Source organism: Pararge aegeria, chromosome 13 (assembly GCF_905163445.1).
Source record: "Pararge aegeria chromosome 13, ilParAegt1.1, whole genome shotgun sequence".
Classification (NCBI taxonomy): domain Eukaryota; kingdom Metazoa; phylum Arthropoda; class Insecta; order Lepidoptera; family Nymphalidae; genus Pararge; species Pararge aegeria.
In genome coordinates, this window is record NC_053192.1 from 17,404,097 (window position 1) to 17,429,350 (window position 25,254).

The following is a 25,254-nucleotide window of genomic DNA, read 5'->3' on the forward strand; positions in this document are numbered from 1 at the left end:
GATTTAATATTTTGACAAAGTGATTCCTTCCAGACATGTACATATATTTATATATATGTACTGTTATATGTATGTATTGAGATATCTTTAGCAAATAAAGTTTTCTAATTAAAATTAAATAATAAAATATGGATAGATGATATCATGTTAAAAAAGCTACGAATACTAATAATCCAAATCGCAATAACGTTATCGGCCAAGATTAACAACATTATTAGCAAGGTCAATGTCAGACACTTGTAATGGACGTAGAATGTATTTAGTTTTATAATTAACTACATGCACTTTAGGTAATAACAACACGATCCCATGCGGTGATTGCCCCTATCAGTTTGGCATTATTTGCAGGGGTCCCAGTTCGAACCCCGCTACACACCTTAACGTAGCTTTAGTTTTAAGTTTACGAATATGGTTATCACCGTCATCTCACTACCGTGAACATATTTCTCATGTAATGTACGCATCATAAGTGCCATCTATGGACCTACTTGAATGAAGATATTTTTGACTTTGACTTTAAGATTTGGTAAACTTAATGCTCACTAAATCTTTTATTGAATAATATAGTTTTTGGGTAAGAAAGCTAAGAATCTCAAATCATTTTATTTGGTTGTTATATTTTTTAATTATAATATATTTATGACATGCAATTTTAATCGATTTATACTGCAATTTTAATTTTAATACGATTTTGTATATTGTTAATTATTTCTTTTTCTTTTCTCTAACATTGTTATTTTAAATGTATTATTAGGTGCATTGCCTGAAATAAAGAGATTATTATGATATTATTTAATTACTTTTTATTTTGTTACAGTCCACGAAAGACGGAGGCCCTGTGATCTGCAACAGCTGCAATGCAGCTATCAGCGGCAGAGTGAGTTCGTTTGCATTACTACGCTAAGTTGGAAACATTGAAAATTTAAGGGAACTGGAACCGACGGTTGTCAAGTTCTACTTCAAAACCTCCGGTCCGACTCGGTCATCCATTCATTTCCCGACTTGGGTCAACGTTGGTTACCAAAATTCAATTATTTCAAGTAGGCCTTATATAAACACTTTTGAAACGTCAAGTCAGTCTGTTTGTAGTGACTCTACCACCGGTTCGGAAGAAGAAGCAGGCAAGAAACTCAGCAGTTGCTCTTTTCCAAGACCAACAATTTACCTTTTACATTTTAACATTCATTTTTCCATCTTGTGAGAGATGATATCCAATACAATTTACTTCATAGAGCTAATTACAAATAATTCATGAAAGAAAGTTTTTGGCTGTGTAACATACGATACGATCCTAAAGAGTAAGTAAGCAAAGCCAGAAAGAGTGCTATGCGATAGCAAAATAATAAAGCGCACGGGTGATGCAACGCGGTGGCTGAGAAGTTTTATTTTAATTATAATAAATGTCGATCGAGCTGATGGCGTACTTGATTAAAGTCGAAAACCATCGCCTTTAAAATATGCAACATGCAACACGGAACACACCTTCATAGTGTTACCCTGTGTCCATCAAACTGAGGCGTAGGTGTTAAGGCCTCTTGCACCTGTAGCTACACGGCCAACAACGCCCTTCAGACCGCAACACCGCAATGTTGCTTGGCAGCAGAAATTTTAGGAGCTATCAAGTTCGATTCCCAGCAGGGGATTTGGGAATTTTTCAATTTGGGAATTTAGCTGAATTTTCTCTGGTATGGTCTGATGGTAGGGTTTGGCCGTGGCGATTTAGCGATTTAGTGTTCCGTTGCGATGTCGCGTAGATACGATTAAGGGTATGACTACCATACTCCTTAACGTCGTCTATGGCGTAACAAGATAACTCTTTAAAAAAAATCATCGTTGGCCAATAGAAAATAGGTATTCAATACATTGAAAGTTTTATAATAACGCATTATCTAGTTATCTCAATATCGTACAACCAAGTTTTACTGAACATTAAAACTTGAGATTTTTGTACAATTGAATCAATTAAATCACCGGAATGATCCCGCATACTTTGACAATTGAAAGTGTACACTCAACCCTTTTGGAAACTACAATTTTGCCTATAGTTAACTTCAGGGTGTCGGTTTTTGTGACGATGTTCGCGCGCATAAAAAAATATACCCTCATAATTTTTCTCTAAGGCGCCAAAAGAAGTATAACTTCAAAAAGAAAAGAATTTTATTAAATAGTTACATATTTATTGAGCTTACAGGAATTAGTTTAGTATATAAGAAACTCTAAGCAAACTAAGTAGCGTTAAACTCTCTCAAGCTGACAGTTGTTGCTGACTGTGATCAGTGGCGTGCACTTGGTTTCTTACCAGGGTATGCATACAGCAGGAAAATTGAATAAAACGGCAAAAATCCTCCCGTTTCACGAGATATATATAAATTTTAGGGTATGCAGTGCTTTTGTGCACGTATGAAGTGCACGCCACTGACTGTGATAGACACTAGTTGTTCAGACTTCAAAATAAACACTTCAAGATTTCAAGACAAAAAGTAACAGGCCAATTACGTTGTCATTCTCACTTGGTTATGGTCTAATCGACTGTATGTTATTATACGGGTCAGCGCAAAAAGTAAACACCCTTTCGTGAGGCAAGTCACCATGTTCTATTCGTCAAATTACCGGACCATGGGGTCAACATACCCTGTCTGGTATCAAAGTGCGCGAATTTTCAGTATACTATTTTGGATTTAATAAATCATTTTATTTTATCATTTGGATTCTTCAGTAATTTTTTTTTTTGAAGCGGTGATAACCCAGTGGATAGGAATTCAACTTCACTTCTGGAGGACGAGTTCGAATCCCAGCACGCACCTCTAACTTTTCCAAGTTATGTGCGTTTTAAGCAATTAAAATATCACTTGCTTCACCTGAGATCTGACAGTTCTCCATAATGTTCTCAAAGGTGTGCGGAGTCCACTAATCCGCACTGAGTCAGCGTGGTGGACTACGGCCTTGACCCCTTCTCACTGTGGGAGGAGACACTGCCTATAGTGGGCCGGTAATAGGTTGATATGATGAAATCATTTTTATTTGAAAAACATCCGCTACATATAATGTGCCAGCTTAGACACTTGTTAAAATACATTCTATACAAGTCCTTAATATACATACATAAGGTTGTTGGTGGGATTTTAGTGTCTTACTATTTTTTGGAGGACTGCATGGACCCTACTCCTCCAAACTGATTAGGTAGGCTAATAATTATAATCACATGCTAGTTACTTTGACTTGAACCGACGGTAAAACTCCGAGCCGGTAGACAGAACTTTTAATTGAAAAACTCAACACATCATAAACTACAGCTATAGTTTTTTAAGGCCTGTATTTAGCTGTCCGTGTCGGCTGGGGCGGTATGTCCACTCCTAGATCAGTAGCGTGTTGCTCGACGTTCATACATACATACATGACATATTAATAGCAAATGGACTCCATATTTGGCGGGCCCCGCTAATCCAATCTGGCGCTTAGCGCGACCAGAGTCGTTTGTGTCAGCAGAGCTGACTAATTAAGTTGAAATGGAAAGACCGGCTGGAATATGGCTGTTTGGAATTCGATTAGACAAATCAGATGGTAAATAGGACAGTCATAAGAGAAAATAACACTTCTACAATGTCTCGTTTTCTAATATGCAAACAAATATACGTAAATTTTAATTCTGTCTTCTTTAATTGACTCCCGGAAGGATTGATGTCCTCCAAGGTCATTTTCAGCATCATTACTGGCCCACTACAGAATGAGAAGGGTATAGGTTGTAGTCCACCACGCTGGCCAAGTGCGGGTTGGTAGACTTAACACGCCTTTGAAAACATTATAGAGAACTCTTAGGCATGCAGGGTTTCCCCGTGATGTTTTTCTGCACCGTTATATAAAGTGATATTTTAATTTCCTTAAATAAAAAAAAAATAAGAAAATCATGACTTCTGCAATTAAAGTTATACCAACTAAAAACTTATACCAACTTGAATACTATGAGCTGCAAACTAGCTTCGAGTCGCGGAAAAATTTGCAAGTACTAACTTTTATACAAATATGGGTGTAATTAGATATACTGAATAAGTATATCTGCGTAACTCTTTCGGGTGTACAGGTGTGATATTATGTAGTTTCGTTGCCTGTCTCCAAAACTCTTCATCAGATCTATATGACCCTTTCGAAAGGGCGTTTCCCCTAATTCGACACATTGGCTTCATAGTGAAGGGTGTGCACGGATGTGCGTAGCCAAATTTAAAACCCCACTGACCCAGCACTCCCGCCCGCAGATAGTGACAGCGCTCAACAAGAAGTGGCACCCCGAGCACTTCACGTGCAACACGTGCCGGAAGCCGATCGACGGCGCCAAGTTCCACCAGCACGACGGCGGCGTGCACTGCGTGCCCTGCTACTCCGAGCACCACAGCCCGCGCTGCCATGGCTGCGGGGACCCCATCACTGACGTGAGTACCACACTCTATACCACTTCTACCTAGTCCTGGATTTGAAGGCGCGATCTAGGGGCGGTCGATTTCAGAGGATACAAGACGTCCACAGCTGGGTATTGGCGTTACGGCTTTGTTCCGCTTACAACAAACGACTCTCTGCTATTCGTTTTATGTCGTCTGTCCATGACGACATGGGTTATACCAACACTACGCTTTTTTATAAGGGGTCGCCGATCCAGCACCTTGGGACCCCACCGATTATATGGTATAATCACGATATAATCTAGCATTCTGTGCCGTGTGGTGACGGCAGATAAAAAAACAGTTGTTACCACCCGTTTTATTCCAGCGGGTGTCGTACGAGGCGACTAAGGAAATGTAAAGGAGAACGGGCATACACTTTCGTTGGGTGAATCCGTTAGTCCAGCAGTGTCTTCATATCAACTCATTGGCCCACTACCCAAGGGTCTCCTCCAACAGTGAAAAGCGGTTAAGTGGATTGTTGGACTTCGCCCACCTTCGAGAACATTATGGAGAACTCTCAGGCATGCAGGTTTCCTCACGATGTTTTCGATGTTTTATTGCTCACAACGCACATAACTTAGAAAAGTTAATGGTGCCTGCTTGGATTCGAACTCTCCCTCGACAATGGAGTCGAAGTCCAATGGGCTATCGCTGCTTTTAGTCTTGTATTATAGATACGACAGTACATGCACATTGCCAATTAGTCACAAAGTAAGCGTAGCTTGTGTTATGATGAATATTTTTATGAATAATATACATAAATACTTATACCCATCCAGACACTGAAAAACATTCATGTTCATCGCTCAAACATTTTCCAGTTGTGGAAACCGAACGCACGACCTTGGACTCAGAAAGCAGGGTCGCTACCCACAAATTCGATGATGATGTTGTTGTTGATATTTTTGGATATAATACGCTAACTAATTGATATCTGTCGTGATCTTCCTTACACACTGCGACATTGGTGGCGTCATTTGTTAGTATCTCAAGTGGCTATGCGTTTGCGACTCGTATCACGTAAACGCCATTGGGCCTTGCTTCATTTTACTGCATGCACTCTCGGTGTCGACGCGGAATGCTTAATGAGCGGGATATTTCCTCAACACCCATATAGAGCGTACAATGGGAGTTTAACCACAAATGGGTAATTATCAGTCAATTGTAGCAAATGTGTTTATAACGTGCAATTCAAAACAAAAACATAAATGGAAGCAATATTTAAAAAAATAAACGTTAACAAACTTGAAATAGGTTCTTAGTGTAAATTCAGATTTTGACGACCTCCCTGGCGCAGCGGTGAGCACTGTGAATTTAAGTAGGAGGTCCGGGGTGCGATTCCCGGCAGGGAAACAATTTGGGAATTTATAATTTCTGAACTTTCTTTGGTCTGGTGTGGTGGGAGGTTTTGGCCGTGGCTAGTTACCAAATAGTTTAGTTAGTTAGAAATTACAAATGAAACCATACAGATTCTCCTACTTTTCGCGGAGTATGGCAAATTAGGCTTAATTTTCATAATATTTCCTGATGTCATCTGTCCACCTAGTTGGGGGCCGACTTACGCTGCGTTTAACGGTACGGGGTCGCCATTCCAGCACATTAAGTCTCCAACGTCCATCGGTACTCCCATCTATGGGCCCCGCCCTTTGCCACTTCAGCTTCGCGACTCGTTGAACTGTGTCGGTAACTCTAGTTCTTCTACGGATCTCCTCATTTCTGATTTAATCACGTAGAGATACACGTATGTCGTGACCGGTTTTTTTAGGTATTATATGAATTTGTTCTGGACAATACCTTCGGCAGTACAGGGCGTGGGCATTGCGACGTTTTTCGGGGAAAATGACGCGAAAATCATTGTCATTAGATGACGTAAGGCTGACCAAATATAGCTGGCTCTCATTCGACGGTAAAATGTTTTACGAGCTCCCACGCGGCTGTCACAACCGCTTGATAAGATACTTTGTAAATGACAACCCGTTCTGTTTTTTGTCGACTTGTAATTATGGGTAATTAATCGGAAGAGTTGAATAGACTTGCGATTAGTCAATCTTTTTGGAATATAACAAAAACGCAAACGTAATAATCTGTGGTGATGTACGAGTACCTTTAGATGTCTGTGGTCATTCTTATACCATGTCATCATCATCTTCATCATGTCAACGAGTGGACGACCGGTTTTCAGTGTCTGGGTGTTTATCTGTATATTATAAGTATTTATGTATATTATTCGGCCGATTGGCGCAGTCGGCAGAGACCCTGCTTTCTGAGTCAAAGGCCGTGGGCTCGATTCCCACAACTGGAAAATGTTTGTGTGATAAACAGGAATGTTTTTCAGTGTTTAAACGTATTTTATCAGTATTTATGTATATTATTCATTGAAAAAATATTCATCAGTCATCGTAGCTTGTGTTATGGGTGCTAACCCATAACACAAGCTACGCTTACTTTGGGGCTAGATGGCGGTGTGTGTATTGTCATAGTATATTTATTTATTTTTATATTTATTTATTCATAAAAAATCAGTCATCTTAGTATCCATAACACAAGCTACGCTTACTTTGGGGCTTGATGGCGATTCGTGTATTGCATTAATATATTTATTTATTTAACTACTCATGTTAGCCGTGCTGATGAGAGTTCCTTTAATGTTTTCAAGCGACACAAACCCGCGGTATTTGGAACTCCCTACAAAATACCTATGTTCAGAAGTGGACCTCCACACGTTGACATGATGATGAGGCTAGATGGCGATGTGTGTATTGTCGTAGTATACTTATTTATTTACTTTCAAATTAAGATCTTCGAATATAATAATTAATACAGAATATCAACGGAGAACATAAAATAGATTGTAATTTATGCGGCAGTTAAATAAACAGTTAACTCTTAAATCATAAGCAGTATCTTAAAGTAACAAATAGATAAGATTCTCTCGCAATGTTACAAATTAACCTTTTTATAATCACCTATATGTTACATATACATTAAGCAATTACAAATGGACATAAACAGTGTAAATTATTATGTATCTTTAAGACGTACAAACTTGACCTTGCGTCGACAGTTCGAGACTTCGAGACTGGAGATATGATACTTATCTACAGACGTGCCGACTTGACAAACGTGGGTCGAACGGACTGTTTGCATGATTGGTATCCCGATCACCGAGTTGCGAATGGTATATATATATATATATATATATAAAATGTCATGTTGACAGTTTTAAGTTTTGCAACTGATTTATGTCTGATTCATTTTTATAATTTTTGTTAGTCTATAAAAAAAATTATACAACGTCGGTGTTATCTAGAATACAGGTTAATTCCTAGCTTAGGGACGGATCTGTTCACCTGTTAATACTTTTTATTATGAGCAAGGTGATGTTTGAATTCCCCCCAACAGATGTGTCAAATGATGTACCTTTTTTTTGTTTAATAAAGTAAAAAGGTAATTTTGAACCTGCCAACGCATAATTTTAAACAATTTCTTAAAACTCATTTAATTAATCGTGGTTACTAACCATTGATGAATTTCATTACGACAAGGTGGAAGCAAACTCCGCTCTCATCTCTCTCAAGGTAGAAAATTTAAAAGATCGCAAACTGTAAAATTTTGTTGAAAAAGAGCAATCTGCTGAGTTTCTTGCCGGATCTTCTCGGTGGAATCTGCCTTCCGAACCGGTTATAGAGTCACTACAAACATACTGACTTGACGTTTCAAAAGTGTTTATAAACTGGGCCTACTTAAAATAAATGAATTTTGAATTTAATAAACGGTTGTTATTAGTTACTACTATTATTTAATAAAGTTATATATAAAATTCAGCAACAACATAAATCGGTCTCAATGCTGGGCATGGACCTGATTCTACCGAGAAGAAGCCGTCAGCAGTTGCTCTTTTCCAATATCAACAATTTACATTTTACATTTTAAAATTCATTTTTCTATCTTGTGAGAGATGAAAGCGGAGTCGGATGCTTCCAAGCAACCTTGTCATTAAGAAACTAGCTTCAAACGGTGAAGGAAAACATCGTAAGGAATAATGCATGCCTGACGGGTGTTCTTAAAGATGCATGGACTCCACCAGTCCGCACTGGGTCAGCGTGGGTCGACCACGCTTTTCTCATTGTGGGATTAGACCTGTCCCCTGTAATGGGTTGGTAATGGGTTCATATGATGATGAATGGAAGTTGCTTAAAGTAAAAAACCTTACAAAACCTCTTAAATAGCAAACTGGCAGGAAAATTACAGCAGCTGTGTTGCACCGAAAGTAGTTGCTATTTACAACTATTAAATCAAACTTGTGGGTAACTTACTCTCGATTGCATGTAGACAGTTACAACGTGTACGCTGTCGGCAAGTTGGAACGTCTGAAGATAGCTTCAATGGGATAAAAAACAATAGTATGCGTGAATCGGATGAGTCAGGCGGCGTGAGGTGTCAACTAATGAATGGTCGAGTATAAAAACTTAATGTGTATCGATTTATGTTTCCGATCGATTATTTTTTGTTTGTGTGATGTAATCCGTACATATTATTAAAAAAGGATTCCCTGAATAATGCTTGTCGCCCACTACAGCCGTGTCTAGTCACATGATGCGAATTTGGATTATACATGAAATGTGTACATTTTTTGTCAGTAATCTTGACACTTTTTGACAGTTAATCTGTCGAATGTAAGGTATTATTCATAAGTAAAAAAATAAGAAAATTGAATTTGTTGTATGGTATACAAGAAGCATCCTATATCAGATGTAACTCAGGCGCCGTGCTCAGGAGTTATAAATTTAATCAATGACGGTCGTTTCAAGTAGCGTAAAAAAGGACTTAATTTGATCAGCTGCTTCCAAATTTCTAAATGTGAAAATTTACGTTTTAATTTTCTATTAGTGGTGTTGTAAACTTTAATTAAGTATTTTGAATATTACTTAGAGTTACCGTATATGGGGGTGATAGACGGGTCTCTCGATGTTCGCTGATGAAAATAGGAGGAGGGCTCTCAATGCGATTCTTTTCCCTCTTTGAGGTGAACCTTCGAAACGCACGTTCGGAAGTTGGATAGGTATAACTCACAAAAAGTGAAAAGACCAAGAGGAAGCGACCGCATTGGAGGGCACTTGACATACGTAGCTTATAGACGATGCAGATGTAAAAATCTAAATTTCTTGATAATGAACTTAGTTTTAAAATTACTCTATTTTTGGACCGATTTATTTTTGGTACTGAAAAACATTTGTCGGTTACATTCAGTAAATAGCATCTTAAATATTTAACAACGTTTTATAGTAGAGGAATGTTACTAAATGAGCTTTAGAAAATAGTTAATTTAAAGAGAGTTACTATAAAAAAACTTTAGTACTTTAGGTTGTTTATATTTTCCATCAAACTACCTGGCCCATATTGAGAGATCTTTTTACATACTTTTAAGTTCACTTGTGCTAAAAAAACTCTTTGATAAATATTATAAAAGCAAAAAATAAAAAATACAAAGCATTTGTCACGTAGAAGCTACCTACCTACTGTACGCATCCTTGTATCTACGTCTTTCGTGAAAAGGCAGCTTTTTGAAAGCATGCGTACTCAAGGCGTAAGAATAGTGGCTTTCGTCGCCGTATAAGGTGCGCTCTGAGTCAAACCTCACGCACTGTGGAGTGAATCATTTGCACCCACTACATGGTAAATTATATTCAAGATTAAGATCATGTTACTGCGGTCGATATACTACGACAATACATCTAGCCATCTAGCCCCAAAGTAAGCGTAGCTTGTGTCATGGGTACTAAGATAGATATCTGATGAATATTTTTATGAATATAACACTGAAAAACATTCATGTTCATCACACAAACATCTCCAGTTGTGGGAATCGAACCCACGGCCTTGGACGCAGAAAGCAGGGTCGCTGCCCAGTACGCCAACTGGCTGTCAATATATTTGAGTTTCCTTCATCGAGCGCCTCAATAGTCAGTAGTTAATAGTCACAAAGAAGTTACTAAATAGTAAATTATATCATGCCTTATTATATCAAGCATTATAAAATTATTCTATAACAAATACAAATAAGTAATGTAAATTTGCACAATAATTAAATTTCCAAGAATTCATTATAACTGTAGAAAGCTTTCTCGACAAGCCAAGTCTTTAGTTTTTTCCTGAATAAATTATGCATCTCTTATACTTTTTTTTTTTAATTTTTATTAGTGATTTTACCTACACTTGGAGGAATTATCAATTTTATAAATTAAAATGCATATAAAAATTTTCGGAACCGACAGGATTTGAACCTGCGACTCTCTGGCAATCGCGGCCTGAGCGCTTTTTCCAATTAAGCTACGGCTCTCCTAATCGATCTCCTAATCGAATCGATGCCGAAATTAGTACATGCTTTTCACATCAGTGTTATAGCGACTGTAGCGTCATTTAGTAGGAAACGTTGCAGTTTCGATCTACTTTTCAAAGGTCCATCTTACAATGAGACACGTGTCGCTTTTTTAGGGCTGTGATATTTGGATAGAAGTCTATGAGGATACCGTAAGTAACAATGATTCCTTTTGGCAATCTCGTTTCTGTGCTGCGCTACGTATATTGCTACATTTATAAATGAGTAAGCAAGGAAGTGTTAAAATACCTAATCTAATAAAGTAGGGTCGAGCTGGGGTGTCTTGCGATACGTGAGCTAGTATACTGACTGGCCGCTTATGCAATTAAAAAGGCGTTCCATTTCGGAACCTCGTCCCCACAAATCAATTCCTTAGTGAAGGCTTTGTACAGAAGCAAAGTAGCATGCATACGTTATCTATGCTGACAAAGTATGTGTCACGCGTCTCTCATCACTATCACTATTTCTTTCATCACTATCCTCAGCATGGGCTCTCTCATAGAAGAAAGGGTGTTAATGGTAACTCCCTTTCTTCTATAAGAGAGGGTTTAGAACCTAGATCCGCCACGCTTCTCCAAAGCGGATTTGCGGAACCTGTTACCACCACTCTATGGCACGGGTCTAATTGGAATGTAAAGAGCTTAAGCCGTATAGTCAACCACGCAGTCTAAGCGCGACCTTTTAAATGGTGGACCTTATACGCAATTGGGAACATTATGGAGAACAGGCATTTTAGTTATGTCACGATGTTTTCCCTCAAGGTTAAGGCAGTGATAGTCAATTATTTAAAACGCGCATATCTCCCAAAAGTAAGAGGCGCGTCCGGGAGTCGATCGCGGGCCCAATAACCAGGATTTCACTGATACGTTCATCAGCAAAGCCTACATACATATAACAGACCACTGCTGGACTAAAGGTCTCTCCCAACGGGAGGGTTTGCTCATAATCACCACGCAAGGCAGACGGGTTGGTGATCGCAGAAGATAGTACTAGCACGGAAGAAGCTGCTGACCGTTCTCCGTTATATTCCTTTAGTAGCCTCGTACGATACTCGAGGTAAATAGATGTATGGTGACTTCTGTATTCTTATCTGCCGTCACCACACGGCATCGCCACCAAGTTTGAGATTTCATACCTAAGTTTGCTTTTTCGATCGCGTGATAGTTAACTACAAATTATATGTAATCTAGAGAGCGCCATCCAGTGTCAGTGCGGTTCTCCAATATTGTAACTAGATGGCGCCCCTTCTTTTTTTTTATTCCACTATAACTTAGCCCTTGACTGCAATCTCACCTGGTGGTAAGCGATGATGCAGTCGAAGATGGTAGCGGGCTAACCTGTTAGGGAGTAAGGTAGTCATATCCCTAATCGGTTTCTACGCGACATCGCACCAGAACACTAAATCGCTTAGCGGCACGTCTTTGTCGACGATTTATATATGTATTGTGTATTTCTCAGACTTTGTACTCAGCTACTCTTCTCGTTTTCAAACAATCCCAGGATATTTTAAAGTTAGTTACGTTTAGCCATTGAACTGTAATGTTTTAAGTCGCGGGTATAATTGTATTCCGGTCCCGGAGCAGGCGGAACCACGTCTCACCATTGTGATAATGCGGAGGGCATTCGTTCCACAAATAGCGCCATTGTCTCCGCGGTGACATCACCCTGTTTGTGAAAAAATCTGCGCGAGATCTATACGTCGTCGGCGATATAACTGTACTTGTATCTGTACTAATATTATAAAGACGAAAGCTTTTTTTTGTCGTACGCAAAAGGCTCTGAAAATACTGGACCGATTTTAATCAATTCTTCAAAATAAAGTTAAACTATCACGCATAAAGCAACAAAGGCTATAATTTTTATAAAAAATGGAGTTCTTTAAGAAAATACCAATAAATTTACTCAAAAGTGGCAAAATTTTAAAAATAAAAATTATGTAGGACATATTTTAAACTACTTATTTATTACCTACAAAAAAGTCCGCGACAGAATTTATCTAACTATATGATAGTATGATATACTCCGTTGAGTAGCAATAGCAGCTTTTGTGTTTTAATATTTTATTAGATCACCCTTATGCCCTTTTACACTAACCCTTTTTAATCGAAAGCCTAATGATTTAGGCGACATCTATAGAAAAAAAAGTTTCCCCAACTTTTAGGTGATAACTATAAATAAATAAATAAATAAATAAATAAATATAGTACGACAATACACACATCGCCATCTAGCCCCAAAGTAAACGTTGCTTGTGTTATGGGTACTAAGATGACTGATAAATAATTTTATGAATTATATACATACATACTTAGAAAATACATATAAACACCCAGACACTGAAATACATTCATGCTCATCACACAAACATTTCCAGTAGTAGGAATCGAACCCACGGCCTTGGACTCAGAAAGCAGGGACGCTGCTGACGCTGCGCCAATCGGCCGTCAAACTATTTGTGAACGGTTTAATTTCATTGCCTTGTTCGTCGCTAGTGAAAACGCGCGTCCCCAAATCCCAACCCCAATTCGACTCGATCCTTGAATCGAACCATTAGTCATAGCTTATCGTTAAATAGACCTATTTTTTAAATCCCATGGATAAGATCTCCATATTTTGCACCATTTCCTGTACTTTCAGCGCGTGATCCAGGCCCTGGGCGCGTCGTGGCACGCGCACCACTTCGTGTGCGGCGGCTGCCGGAAGGAATTGGGCGGAGGAGGCTTTATGGAACAGGTAACTGACATCATTTTCATCACACTTGCTCGTAACGTGGACCTTATTACAACGACTTAAAGCTCACAATCCAAGTAATTAGACACGCGTGATTTATTTGGTATTACCGCACTTGTGTTTTATTTATGATGTCCCAATTAAGTTTAGCTTAGACATTTTTAATTTAACAGCTTAAAACATTTTCGTAAATGAAAATGAATTCTGGACCTTCTTAATTATGATAAATTAACGTTCATAACGTTATTTGTTTTCGCTTTGTAATTGATTAATTTATAATGCCCAGTTTATATTAAAAAGCAAAGCAATAGTAGCTTTGACTCCTGGAATAATAATCGAGGCACTGATCGCGAGTTAATAACCTGTCGCCATCAAAATCTAGAGAGCGGCCTACGAAACTTTCACAGTGAAACAGCAAAAATGATCTGTTATTTTATAAGAACGTATTTAAAAGTTTAGCCTGTTTTGTTCCTCGCAAGTGTGATAAAAATCATCGTACACTCTCGGCTTCCTTATCGCGCTCGCTTACAGCTCGCGCGCTTAATGTCAACTCAACTGTGAAATGCAATGTTGATAAAACAGTGATAGAATATGTTACTCTCAGTCCTTTAAAATAGCTCTATGCCAAAAATCTAAATGATTGGTTGTTAAGTTAGGGCGTGGAGGAAGGACAAACAAGCAAACCCATTTATGTTTAACATGAGAGTGAATAGACTTTGTCTAGGCAAGCCTGCTCCAACCTAGACCTTATCATTGCTTTCTAACAAGCACGACTGTCGTCAAGCGCTGGCCTATGGTTGATACAAAAAAAAACATTAACGAGTTAAGAACATCCTAAACATTTGCTTGTTAGGGATTCGGCCTTGACTTTGGAATATTGTTTGCCATGTGTCCATGTTCCCAATGTGTCCATGTCCCGTGCCAGGCGGGGCGGCCGTACTGCTCGTCGTGCTACGCGGACAAGTTCGCGTCGCGCTGCGCGGGCTGCGGCACCCCCATCGTGGACAAGGCCATCATCGCGCTGGACGCCAAGTGGCATCGCGAGTGCTTCACCTGCACCGTGAGTTCTACTTCAGCTAAATGCCAGCCACTTCGCCGTAGATTATATCGGGTGACAGGTTTAGGCCGCGGCTAGTTCCAGTTCTACTAGGATTAAGAGTTCCGGAACGATGTCACGCAGTAATAACGGGTATATGTTTGATATTTTTTTAAATCATAATTGCATTGGGCTATTATATCATCGATAGCCTATAAACAATTATACTTTGACAATACACACATCGCCATCTAGCCCCAAAGTAAGCGTAGCTTGTGTTATGAATACTAAGATGACTTATAAATATTTTTATGGAAATATACAAAAATAATTATAATATACAGATAAACGGAGTGAACTGAAAAACATTTATGTTCATCACACTAACATAGTCCTGAAATTTAACCCACGGTCTTGGACTCAGAAAGCAGGGTCGCTGCTCACTGCGCCATTCGACCGTCAAAACTATAACAGTCCACTGTTGGACTCCCAATGGGAGGATTTGCCCATGATCCCCACGCTGGGCAGACGGGTTGCTGATCGCAGTAGATGGTAGTAGTAGTAGCACAGAGGACGCTGCACCCCGTTCTCCTCCTACCACAATAATATAACCATCGGGAAGCCACAGTGGTGCAATCGGCAATTAATCTTCACCTACTACTACTCCCAAAAGTATCAAAAACCCTAACAATTAAAAAAAAAGGCAATCTTAAATTACAATTTGTTACTTTTTCTTTTCCAGAAATGCAGAAATCCCGTCACGGATTCCACATTCTCGGTTCTGGACAACAAACCATTGTGCGGAAAATGCGCATAAACACACAAACACACGCACGCACACAAACACACGTTACTACGTATTATACTATTTATTATCACACACACTGGTCCCATCGACAGAATCCAAAGTGCACTTACCACACTGCCCATTTCAAATTCACCTAAAATGTTAATATTATTTCTCGTCACTAAAGTTGAAACTGTATGATTGTTGGAATGGTATGCGGGGCGCAGCAAACACGTAGTACCGCCCCGCCCACTTTTTCTACTTTCGTGCCGTGAACAGTACGAGTAATATGCTTGAAACTCGGTAGTTTAAGGAGTTATTTATTACAGCTACACCATCCTTTGATCTTTGTTATGATGACGGTTTGTTAACGAAACGAACAAAGTTAACAATCGCATTAATTGAACATAGATTTGACGTAACCCACAATGTTTGACCTTGACCGATCTTTCGACTCAATAACAAATCGTGTTTCTATATGTCGACCAATAAAACATAATCAAATATCTTTTTGACAATAAGATACGGCCGATCGTTGCCCAATTATATATGAATCGGTTAGGTGTAATAACGCTATCTGTATACTCTACTGTTTCTTGTAAGGAATTAGAGCTCAACAATCCAAGAACTGAAATCTTTAAGGTCGAATGCACTTGTAGCTTAGAGACTACGATTAGTTGTAGGAGATAGAGGATTATAAGCCATGTCCAAACATGCCTGACAAACAATTGAATATTATTACAAACAGAATGTTTCACGGATATTTTTCTATTAAGCTTAAAATTGTAATGCACAAAGACATTTTCGTTGTAAATAATTCTAGTTGTTAATGATTAATATAAAAAAAATATTATAATCTATTTATTACTAAGTTATTAATAAGCTTGGGCTGTCGGACGTAAAAGCATTATTATGTTACAAAGTTACAAAATTTTTATACGCTTTCGCGGAACTTTTTTTTTTTAATAAACCATTTGTTCTTTTTAACTACGTCTTTTTATTTACACCTGCACGCTGCACTCATCGGAAAAAAACGTACGGATATGCACCAATCATATCTTATCTTAATCCTTACTTAGCACAGAGGTCAGTTGAAGCGGCATGTGGGCACTGCAAAAAGTGGTCAAAGAAAGAGTCAGTCTCAGACACTGTCGCGACGTTGCCTGGACGATGTCGGCATTTACGAGATCAAAGGCATCGAACTACTATATCTCTACTTTATTGTATTGTATTGCATTTATATCAGACTACAAGGGTCCATGTGTTAGTAATTCACAATAAACCTAATATCTATGCAAGTTAATTAATGTTACTACATACTAAAGCTGACTTCCAGTGAGCTTTAAATAACCTATCCTGCCTGTCAGCTAAAACCTTCAGAATAATATTGGAACTCTCGATCCTACGTTTGAGGTACGCTATATGTTTCCTAATAATTGCGAAGAAGCCATCAACTCGCTTCTCCGCAAACATATCAGACGCACTACAGTATCGAGGCAGTCCCAGCATTATCCTGAAGATATAATTATATTGGACTCGAAAAGCGTTCAGAGACCTTTGGCTTTAATTAACCCATAGAGTGCAGGTATAGAAACACTGACAAAAATACTTGAACAACGTAACCTTCACCTCATTTGTAAAGTGAGCAAATCTGCGAGCTAAAATATTCCCTCTGACCGCCAACGCCCTGCGCTCCCTATCAATATCACAATCATCTTTTAGATCCTCCGTTACAATGTGCCCCAGGTAACTGACCTTGAATACCCTGTTAAGCCGATAATGTATGTATATCGGCGCACTCCGAGAGGCGGTCGGTGGGAGCTCGACTTCACTTTCGGGGGGCCGAGTTCCAATCCCAGCACGCACCTCTAACTTTTCAAAGTCATGTGCGTTTTAAGTAATTAAAACATCGCTTCAACGGTGAAGGAAAACATCGCATGCCTGAGAGTTCTCGATAATGTTCTCAAAGGTGTATGGAGTCCACTGAACCGCACTGGGTCAGCGTGGTGGACTACGGCCTTTACCGTTTCTCATTGTGGTAGACCCGTGCCCTGTGGTGGGCCGGTAATGGGTTTAGATGACGATTCCGAAAGCTTTTTTTTTAAATGTTCGGGTACATCTTTTCGTATTTCGGAACGTTTCTCTTATGTCAGTGGTGACAGTGACATTATCAGCTGTGAGGAGACACTGGTGATTTTTCAAACTCAAACTGTTAACCGCTATACTTAATTGAAATAATTCTCTGAGATTTAATATCCTTGTGGCTTAACATTCCTATGCTGGGTGGGATAAGAAGTTGCCTTGCCTTTAGACTACCTGTTAGCAGACATAATTACATCTGCTGCTGGCACAGCACTGAAACCTCTGTCTTTCTGGAACTTGATGCTGGCATACCACAAAAGGAGAGTGCGGTACCGAAATACAGTCGAGCTTAGACATTGCCTAGACCTACGCCTTGTTCTTCACACTATTAGTTTCAAATATACTTGATCTTTAAAATTTTGCCGGTACTCTTTATCCTTTAAGATTAAAGAATGACGCGACACCGTCTGTGTGTTACGTATAAATATAAATATACTACAACAATACACACATCGCCATCTAGTCCCCAAAGTAAGCGTAGCTTGTGTTATGGGTACTAAGATAACTGATGTATAATTTTATGAATAATACATAAATATTTATAATATACATATAAACACCCAGACCCTGTAAAACATTAATGTTTATCACACAAACATTATCCAGTTGTGGGAATCGAACCCACGGCCTTGGACTCGGAAAGCAGGGTCGCTGCCCACTGGGTCTATCGGCCGTCAAGCGGCCGTTATGTCCGGGTCAACCAGTGCACCGATCTTGATGATGACGAGATTTGGCATACCTTGCATCGATATTAATCCCAGAAATGCACTTGGAATTTTAGTTTTCGCGTTTATAGGTCTAGTAGAAATCGCGTTTTAACTAAACTATTACTAAACGTAAAATATGCTTACCCTTCTCATCTCCCTTTCGGTTCTCTTCGCCTCTTCATTCGCCGGCTTCAATTCCGCTTCGGTTTTCCGTGGACTCCTGGCCGAGCTTTTGTCTCGTTCTTTCATTGTTATTCTTGTTTCTTCTTTCTTTATCTTCGCATCATCCACTTCGTTCTTGTTTATTGGGACACGAACTTTACCGCTGGCAATTTCTAGAAAATATATCATCAAATATTTTAGATCATGGAAATTTATGGTACCAGATTCAATTCCAGCGAAGGCTAATATCTAAATCATGTACTACCCACAACATTAAAACTTAATAATATTTTTTAACTTAAAAGTCGATTTTTCAGTTATAGCATTTAGATTGGATGTCGGCTTTCCTCCTCCCACAATGAGAAGGAGTTAAGGCCGTCCACCACGCTGGCGGACGGCCGGATTGGTGGACTCCGCACACTTTTGAGAACATTGTGAAGAACTCTCAGGCATGCCTGAGAGAGGTTTCCTCACGATGTTTTCCTTCACCGTTAAAGCAAGTGATATTTTAATAACTTAAAACGCACATAACATTGAAAAGTTAGTCGTGCGAGCTGGGATTAGAACTCGGCCCCCGAAAGTGAAGTCGAGTTCCTATCTGCACGGGAGCTATGGTGATACGCTGGACCGTAACAATAGGAAGATCTTCCTCCGAGCGGGTGACCGTGCTCGGGGACCGAGGTCCGAACATTCAGTTTTGGAAGTTGTATATATAGATAGACATTCTTCGTGAACACTTCGCTAGCGCGATGCAGGATTTTTGTAGCGCCATCTAGTTCTGTAATGCTAACGCTAAATACCCAATGCGCTATCACCGCTTTTAATAGTCGTGCAACAACCAAAATAGCTAACCGTTTAAAGTCCTCGGAGTATCGATTCTCTCCTTCGCCCTGGTATTATTAGGTGTAGGTTTGACGGGGCTAGTGGCGGCCATTTTGGTTCTCACTATTATGTTGGCAGGTCTGTTCCGCGGAGTGGTGTTGACGGGTGTTCTGGAAGGTTCTTTGGGCTTTGGAGTCCTCGGCGTTGCTTCCTTGCTTCGACGTTGAGGGCTCGCCTCTCGACTTATGTGGCTGGAGGTGCACTGTAATATCCATACCAAAATATCACACCTTGTGGCAAGAGCTATAGACAGGTTAGGTTATATGAGTTCTCTAGTGAGAATCGATCGGTGAAAGGTATATATATGCCTAGGAATCTTCTTTGATTAGGCGTTACGTATTTAGGCATCGCCTTGTTTGCAGTGAAAACGGGCATTAGAGCTCTAAATACTCTAGTTTCCTCCAATGCTGGCAAACTTACAGAAAAACATTTTATTATTCCGCGCTAAAAATATATAATATTCGGCTGTTTCCTGAGATATCGTCAATATCTGTGCAGTAGTTGAGCTAATGTAGAATGAATGGACGAATGAATGTACTCTTATTGTACACCACATAAAAATACAGGAAAAATTATAAATAACTAATAAAATATGAAACTCGGTCGCGCTATGTTTGCACCTCGCTGATATATGATTGAAATAATATTAGTCAATTAGCCAAAACCTTTAACAATGATTCGTTAAATTAATATTTCAATTACAACAATTCTTTTAAGGGATCATTTTTTTTGCATACCGTACCTAAGCGTCAGTGTGACGTCATCCACGCGAGGTGCAAACTTAGCTTGACCGGGCAGTAGTTTGCAGGATAGGTAATAAATAAATAAACACACTGATACACTTTCGTATTTATAACATTAGCACGGATATATGTGTTACCACGGAGAGTAGAGATAATCTGAGCGTAGCTTTCTCCATGGACCGTTGAATAACTCACAGCTTATCTGAACGGTGAAGGAAAACATATCGAGGAAACCTGCATGCCTGAGAGTTCTCCATGACGTTCTCCAATCCGCAGTGGGCCAGGGTGGCGGACTACGGCATACACTCTTCTCATTCCGACAGAAGTTCTCTGTAGTGGGCAGTGGCGTGCATAGAGGGTATGCACGGGGTATGCGGATGATATAAAATGAAGAAAATCTCCAGTTAGATTTATAAATACTTAAGGGTAGGCTTTTCATAACTCTTACAATGGCTATCGTTAAGTTTTTTATAACTCGTACTGGAGACCTTCTTCATTTTATATCATCTGCATACCCTGTGCATACCCTCTATGCACGCCACTGGCAGTGGGCCGGTAACGGGTTGTTGACGATGATTTGATCGAGTACTGACCGGCGCGACGGTCTCCACGAGCGTGCGCACGTCTTGCTCGCGGAGCACGCGGCGCGGGCGCGTGCGCGGCGGGGCACGCATCAGCGGCCGGCGACTCCTGGACACACACAGCGTTAGCTAACTCAGGTATAAGATATAGTGCCGCGATCTTATGTTAAACGCAACACACAATCGGTTAGTTATATATATTTAAATTTTTTTTTATATAAACACATCGTCACCTAGCCCCAAAGAAAGCGTAGCTTGTGTTATGGGTACTAAGATGACTGATGAATATTTTTATGAATAATATACATATAAACACCCAGACACTGAAAAACATTCATGCTCATCACACAAACATTATCCAGTTGTGGGAATCGAATCAACGGCGCCAATCGGTTCAACGTCAAATTAAATGCTCGAGTTAAATGCATGCAGAGTTAGCCTTTGAGTGCGTTATACAATGTTTAAGTTATAATATTATCATTATATTTATACTAGGTGTAGGTAGGACATCGGCTTCCTATACAATAAATAAACAAACTGCAATTGGTTGAATTAAATCTCACTACTATTATGAATGTGCTAGTTTGGATGGGTGTTTTTTATTCGATCGATATATTATAATTTATAGGCTAGGTTTAGCAAAAACTATCCTATGTGTGCATCTCTCAATGCATTACCGAGTGTCATTTGCTAAATAATTTCACTTCCCCAAGTAAAACTGAAACACTACGGGTCTAACAAATAAACGTGGCATAACGACGGAATAGCTGTTTAGTCGCACTTCAACTGAGAGCAGCTTTCAAATGTCAGAGCGTAACATTGCATGAAACTATTCCGACATTATTACACATAAATATACTACAATACACACATCACTATCTAGTCCCAAAGTAAGCGTAACTTGTGGTATGGGTACCATGATGACCGATTATTAGTGAGGTATTTAAGACAGGTCATTGGGAGATAAATTTAAAGATGTTGAAATAATGACATAAATATCCACAAAAATATATCAAAATTTAAGAGAAAATGTGACTGCAGTAATTTGAACGTTAGAAGCAAAATTAAACTTGCAGTACAGTAGACTAATTAAAATAAGCAATGAATTTAAAGGAATTTGTATACAATTTTACAATAAATTACCGGTTCATGAACTTTTTTAGAGACATCCCCAATGTCTCTAAAAAAGTTCAAAGTTCGATTAAGCAAAAGCTTATAGAAAAGTCCTATTATAGTATTAAGGATTACGTAAACGATAAAATAGCCAGGTTAGTCCAGGGAGCATTTGGAACCCTCGTAGCTATAGCTTTAAGTTTACGAATGTAGTTATCGCCATCACTACTCATACTGTATATAAACAACGCATCAAAAGTGCCATCTATGTGCCTATTCGGATAAGGATTAATTGACATTTATACAATAAGGGACCGATAACAGGGTGCTAAGTTTAAGATTTTCTACCTACGTTAACTTATAGGATCGCGTGAATATTCACTACGATTTATATGGAATCCAAGAAGCGCTATCTAGTTACAAGTCTGGGAAACAGTACAGATGTAAGTACCTGGGCGTTTTTTTCGGGCTTTTCAACGCTACCTCCTTGTTGGGCACTTCTTTGTTGCTTCGGCTGCTGATGCTTGTACGCATTTTTGATGTTCCGCTGCAAACATGTCAATTCATTTCAGATGTTATTAATTTACGGGTTCACACGCTGATAATCGGTTGCCCTTGGTTTTCCTAATCCTAAGGTTGCATGGAAGAGATCGCTACTGAGCGATAAGGCCGCCTTTTGCATTCTACTTTTAAAGTTCCCTCTTGTTGTGTCCGTTGTTTTTTTTTTTCTTTTTTGGTTGCCTGGAAACAAGCCGCGCCGCTGTCTCACACAAGATAGAACACAGATTGTTAAATTGTAAAACAATGTTGTAAAAGAGCAACTGCTGAGTTTCTCTGAGTTCGTCGAACGAACGAACGTGTAAATGTGATAGATTTCCGCAAAGTAACGCCTGCCTTTACCCAATGTGTAAATGTGAGCCAAAACAATAATCTTTCCTGCGTTAAAGTGTGCATTTGTTTTTTTTTTATTTAATAAACAACTTTACATTTGCAAGCCACTTGAAAATTTAAATGAACTATTGATTAGTTACCTCCTTGATAACCTCCTAGTACGAGTAGTGGAAATCGAACCGTCGTTGCTCACTGCGCCAGTCGGCCGTCAAAAAAAGCTGATGGTGTTGATATGTTAGGTACCTGCTGGACTGCTTGTCCTTGGAGCCGCTGGCGCCGCCCAGCGAGTACATCGACAGCGCCGCTGGCGACCGCACCACTGCGACGGCAATCCACACTTATGTTACAAACTAGCTGTGCCCGCGACTGCATCCGCATATAAACAAGTCCGACCGGGAGTTCCGGAGATTAGCGGGATCAAACAAAAAACGTCCTTCCTTCAAACCCTATCAAATCAACTTGATTTTTGGCATAGAGTCAGTTGAAAGGACGGAGAGTAACACAGGCAGTGAGGTGCACACAAAAATATTAAATCAAAGACAGCATATTTATTTTTCCATTCACTTTAATGAAAAATATTCTAAGTGTTCACTTATGACAACCCTATTGAAGATTAAAGATCGACACGCGCATAGTACCTACGCTACGCGACGCGTACCTAATACCTAACATGTGTGCCGCTTGGTGCATACCCTGTACATGGGCTACTTTTTACCGCTAATCGGAGGCCTAAAACCTTCCTTACTCGGATATCTTATAGAAAACGTATGATCTATAAACTTTTCGAATCACTCCTCTCGGAATTACTTTTCTTTTTTTTTTTTGTTTTGTACATATACATTAGTCAATGTGAGTATGAACTTTACGATTCTAGTAATAAGTTATAACACGAGTTTTATTATAGTTAAAAACTTACTAGATTTGCTTCCAGATTTGGACCAAGTGCCAATCGATAGTTTCCGTGCTTTTGGTTTACTGGATCTCCTCGAACAGGGTGCGCTCTATCACAAACCAAAACATAAGTTACATTATACATTTTCTGTTGACTAGTACACAACGTTCACTTATGACGACAATTCATTTCACTTATGAAGATATACGACCGACACGTGCATAGTACCTACGCTACGCGACGCGTACCTAATAAACTGACAGGAGTCACATAATTTTAATGTTGCATGTGAGGTTAGGGTTGTTTCTGCATTTTTTTCAGTAGAAACTATGGGGTTAACTCAAAAATTGATTATTATGTTAATGTACCTCTAAAGCATATTAAGTAACATTTCGGTTTTCATTCACACTTTGTACATAAGGTAACAGATATCTTATGCTGCATCTATTTAACATGTTACATTAAAATCCGTTTAATAAATTAAGATGTTTCCGAAAATAGCAGTTGGTTAATTTTAAAGCATGCTATAATTAACACTTAAAACCTTATTACAGAAATAGTAACAGCATAAACTGCATCATAACTTACCAGCAGGTGTAGTTAAATATAAAATATAAAAATAAAAACATTCCTTAGATTTTGTCTGTTGAACTCCAAAACAATATAACTCTAACCTGATTCCATACAGTACACCGTTTAAAAATAATAGTTTCCCAAAGTTGTCACCCCCTGAATGTCTTTCCTTCCATTTTATTGTATGGAAACGTGACGTTTGACAGCAGTGATTGTAAGATTTACGCTTTGTACCTATTCTGTATATATACTGTGTATACAGTATACGTAATCACCCTCCGGAAAGGTCACTCACCGTATTTTCAGTGCTGTTCATATAATCCATCATCTTTATGGAGTATTCGTTAACCGTCTCTTCTAGCTTTTCACACGTTGATTGAATGCTCTAAAACCAATACAAATGCCAATACATAAATCGTTTCCAGAATCATTCACTTTTTTTTTTCATTTCTATGATCAGCTCTAATGCTGAACCAGTTGACGAAAAGCACAGATAAAGCTGCCATCCTGGTGCCAGACATAGTTTAATTTTTCAGATTTATAAGAACACTTGTTCAACCAAATTATTGTATTTCTAGCCCTCGACGCAAAAACGATGGGCATAAGTTTGACGTGTCTATATGTGCGTGTATGTTTGTCTGTCTGGGCATCGTATTTCCCAAACAGAATCTTCTCATCTTTTTTGTTTGAAAGGTGAATTAGTCGGTATAATAACATGCACGTCTCATTAGCGAACCGTTGAAGTGACTCACGATATATGAAAGTCAAGGACTTTTTGATACTAAAAATTACTGTATTTTTCTCACATTGCACTTATAGGATAATATTATCATATATACATCAAGAAAAACCATTCGTTTAAACGTATTTGATATTTTTATTATTTTCATTGACAAGTAAATGATAATTATAACAAAAAAATAACAAATGACTTGGAGCGCCCACATCCGGTGAAAAGTTTAAGGTATTTTTTTTTAGTGAAATGAGATTATGAGCCGTGCGCTTTTGCATTTTCCAATTTTCTTAGATATTTTAGATGAAAATCGGTCTAAGATGACCGCCTCCATATATTGTTGCGGATTATATATTGATTCACAATTCCCTCACTGTGGGTATCAAATGAAAGCGCTGGACTTGTAGAATAATGTCGGGAGTTTTACATTTTTAATTTATATATTATTGCCAGTAGTCTGTGTGCGAGTG

At 38.9% G+C, this 25,254-nt stretch overlaps 2 protein-coding genes across 2 annotated transcripts in view; one reads left to right on the plus strand and one right to left on the minus strand.

The window, feature by feature from the left end:
- LOC120628558 (transforming growth factor beta-1-induced transcript 1 protein) overlaps positions 1-16,346 on the plus strand; it is a 33,741-nt gene extending 17,395 nt beyond the window's left edge. Inside the window, exons 2-6 of the mRNA XM_039896979.1 lie at positions 818-877; positions 4,251-4,424; positions 13,450-13,545; positions 14,468-14,602; positions 15,321-16,346. Coding sequence (XP_039752913.1) covers positions 818-877; positions 4,251-4,424; positions 13,450-13,545; positions 14,468-14,602; positions 15,321-15,395 — 540 coding nt within the window. The 3' untranslated portion in view covers positions 15,396-16,346. The remainder of the gene's footprint in view (positions 1-817; positions 878-4,250; positions 4,425-13,449; positions 13,546-14,467; positions 14,603-15,320) is intronic.
- The window catches only part of LOC120628557, a 70,841-nt gene that overhangs the window by 35,363 nt on the left and 10,224 nt on the right, over positions 1-25,254 (minus strand). The window contains exons 10-16 of the mRNA XM_039896978.1: positions 24,347-24,436; positions 23,503-23,587; positions 22,830-22,905; positions 22,147-22,242; positions 20,595-20,691; positions 19,229-19,460; positions 18,359-18,549 (exon numbers count right to left, since the gene is read on the minus strand). Of these exons, the coding sequence (XP_039752912.1) occupies positions 18,359-18,549; positions 19,229-19,460; positions 20,595-20,691; positions 22,147-22,242; positions 22,830-22,905; positions 23,503-23,587; positions 24,347-24,436 (867 nt within the window). The remainder of the gene's footprint in view (positions 1-18,358; positions 18,550-19,228; positions 19,461-20,594; positions 20,692-22,146; positions 22,243-22,829; positions 22,906-23,502; positions 23,588-24,346; positions 24,437-25,254) is intronic.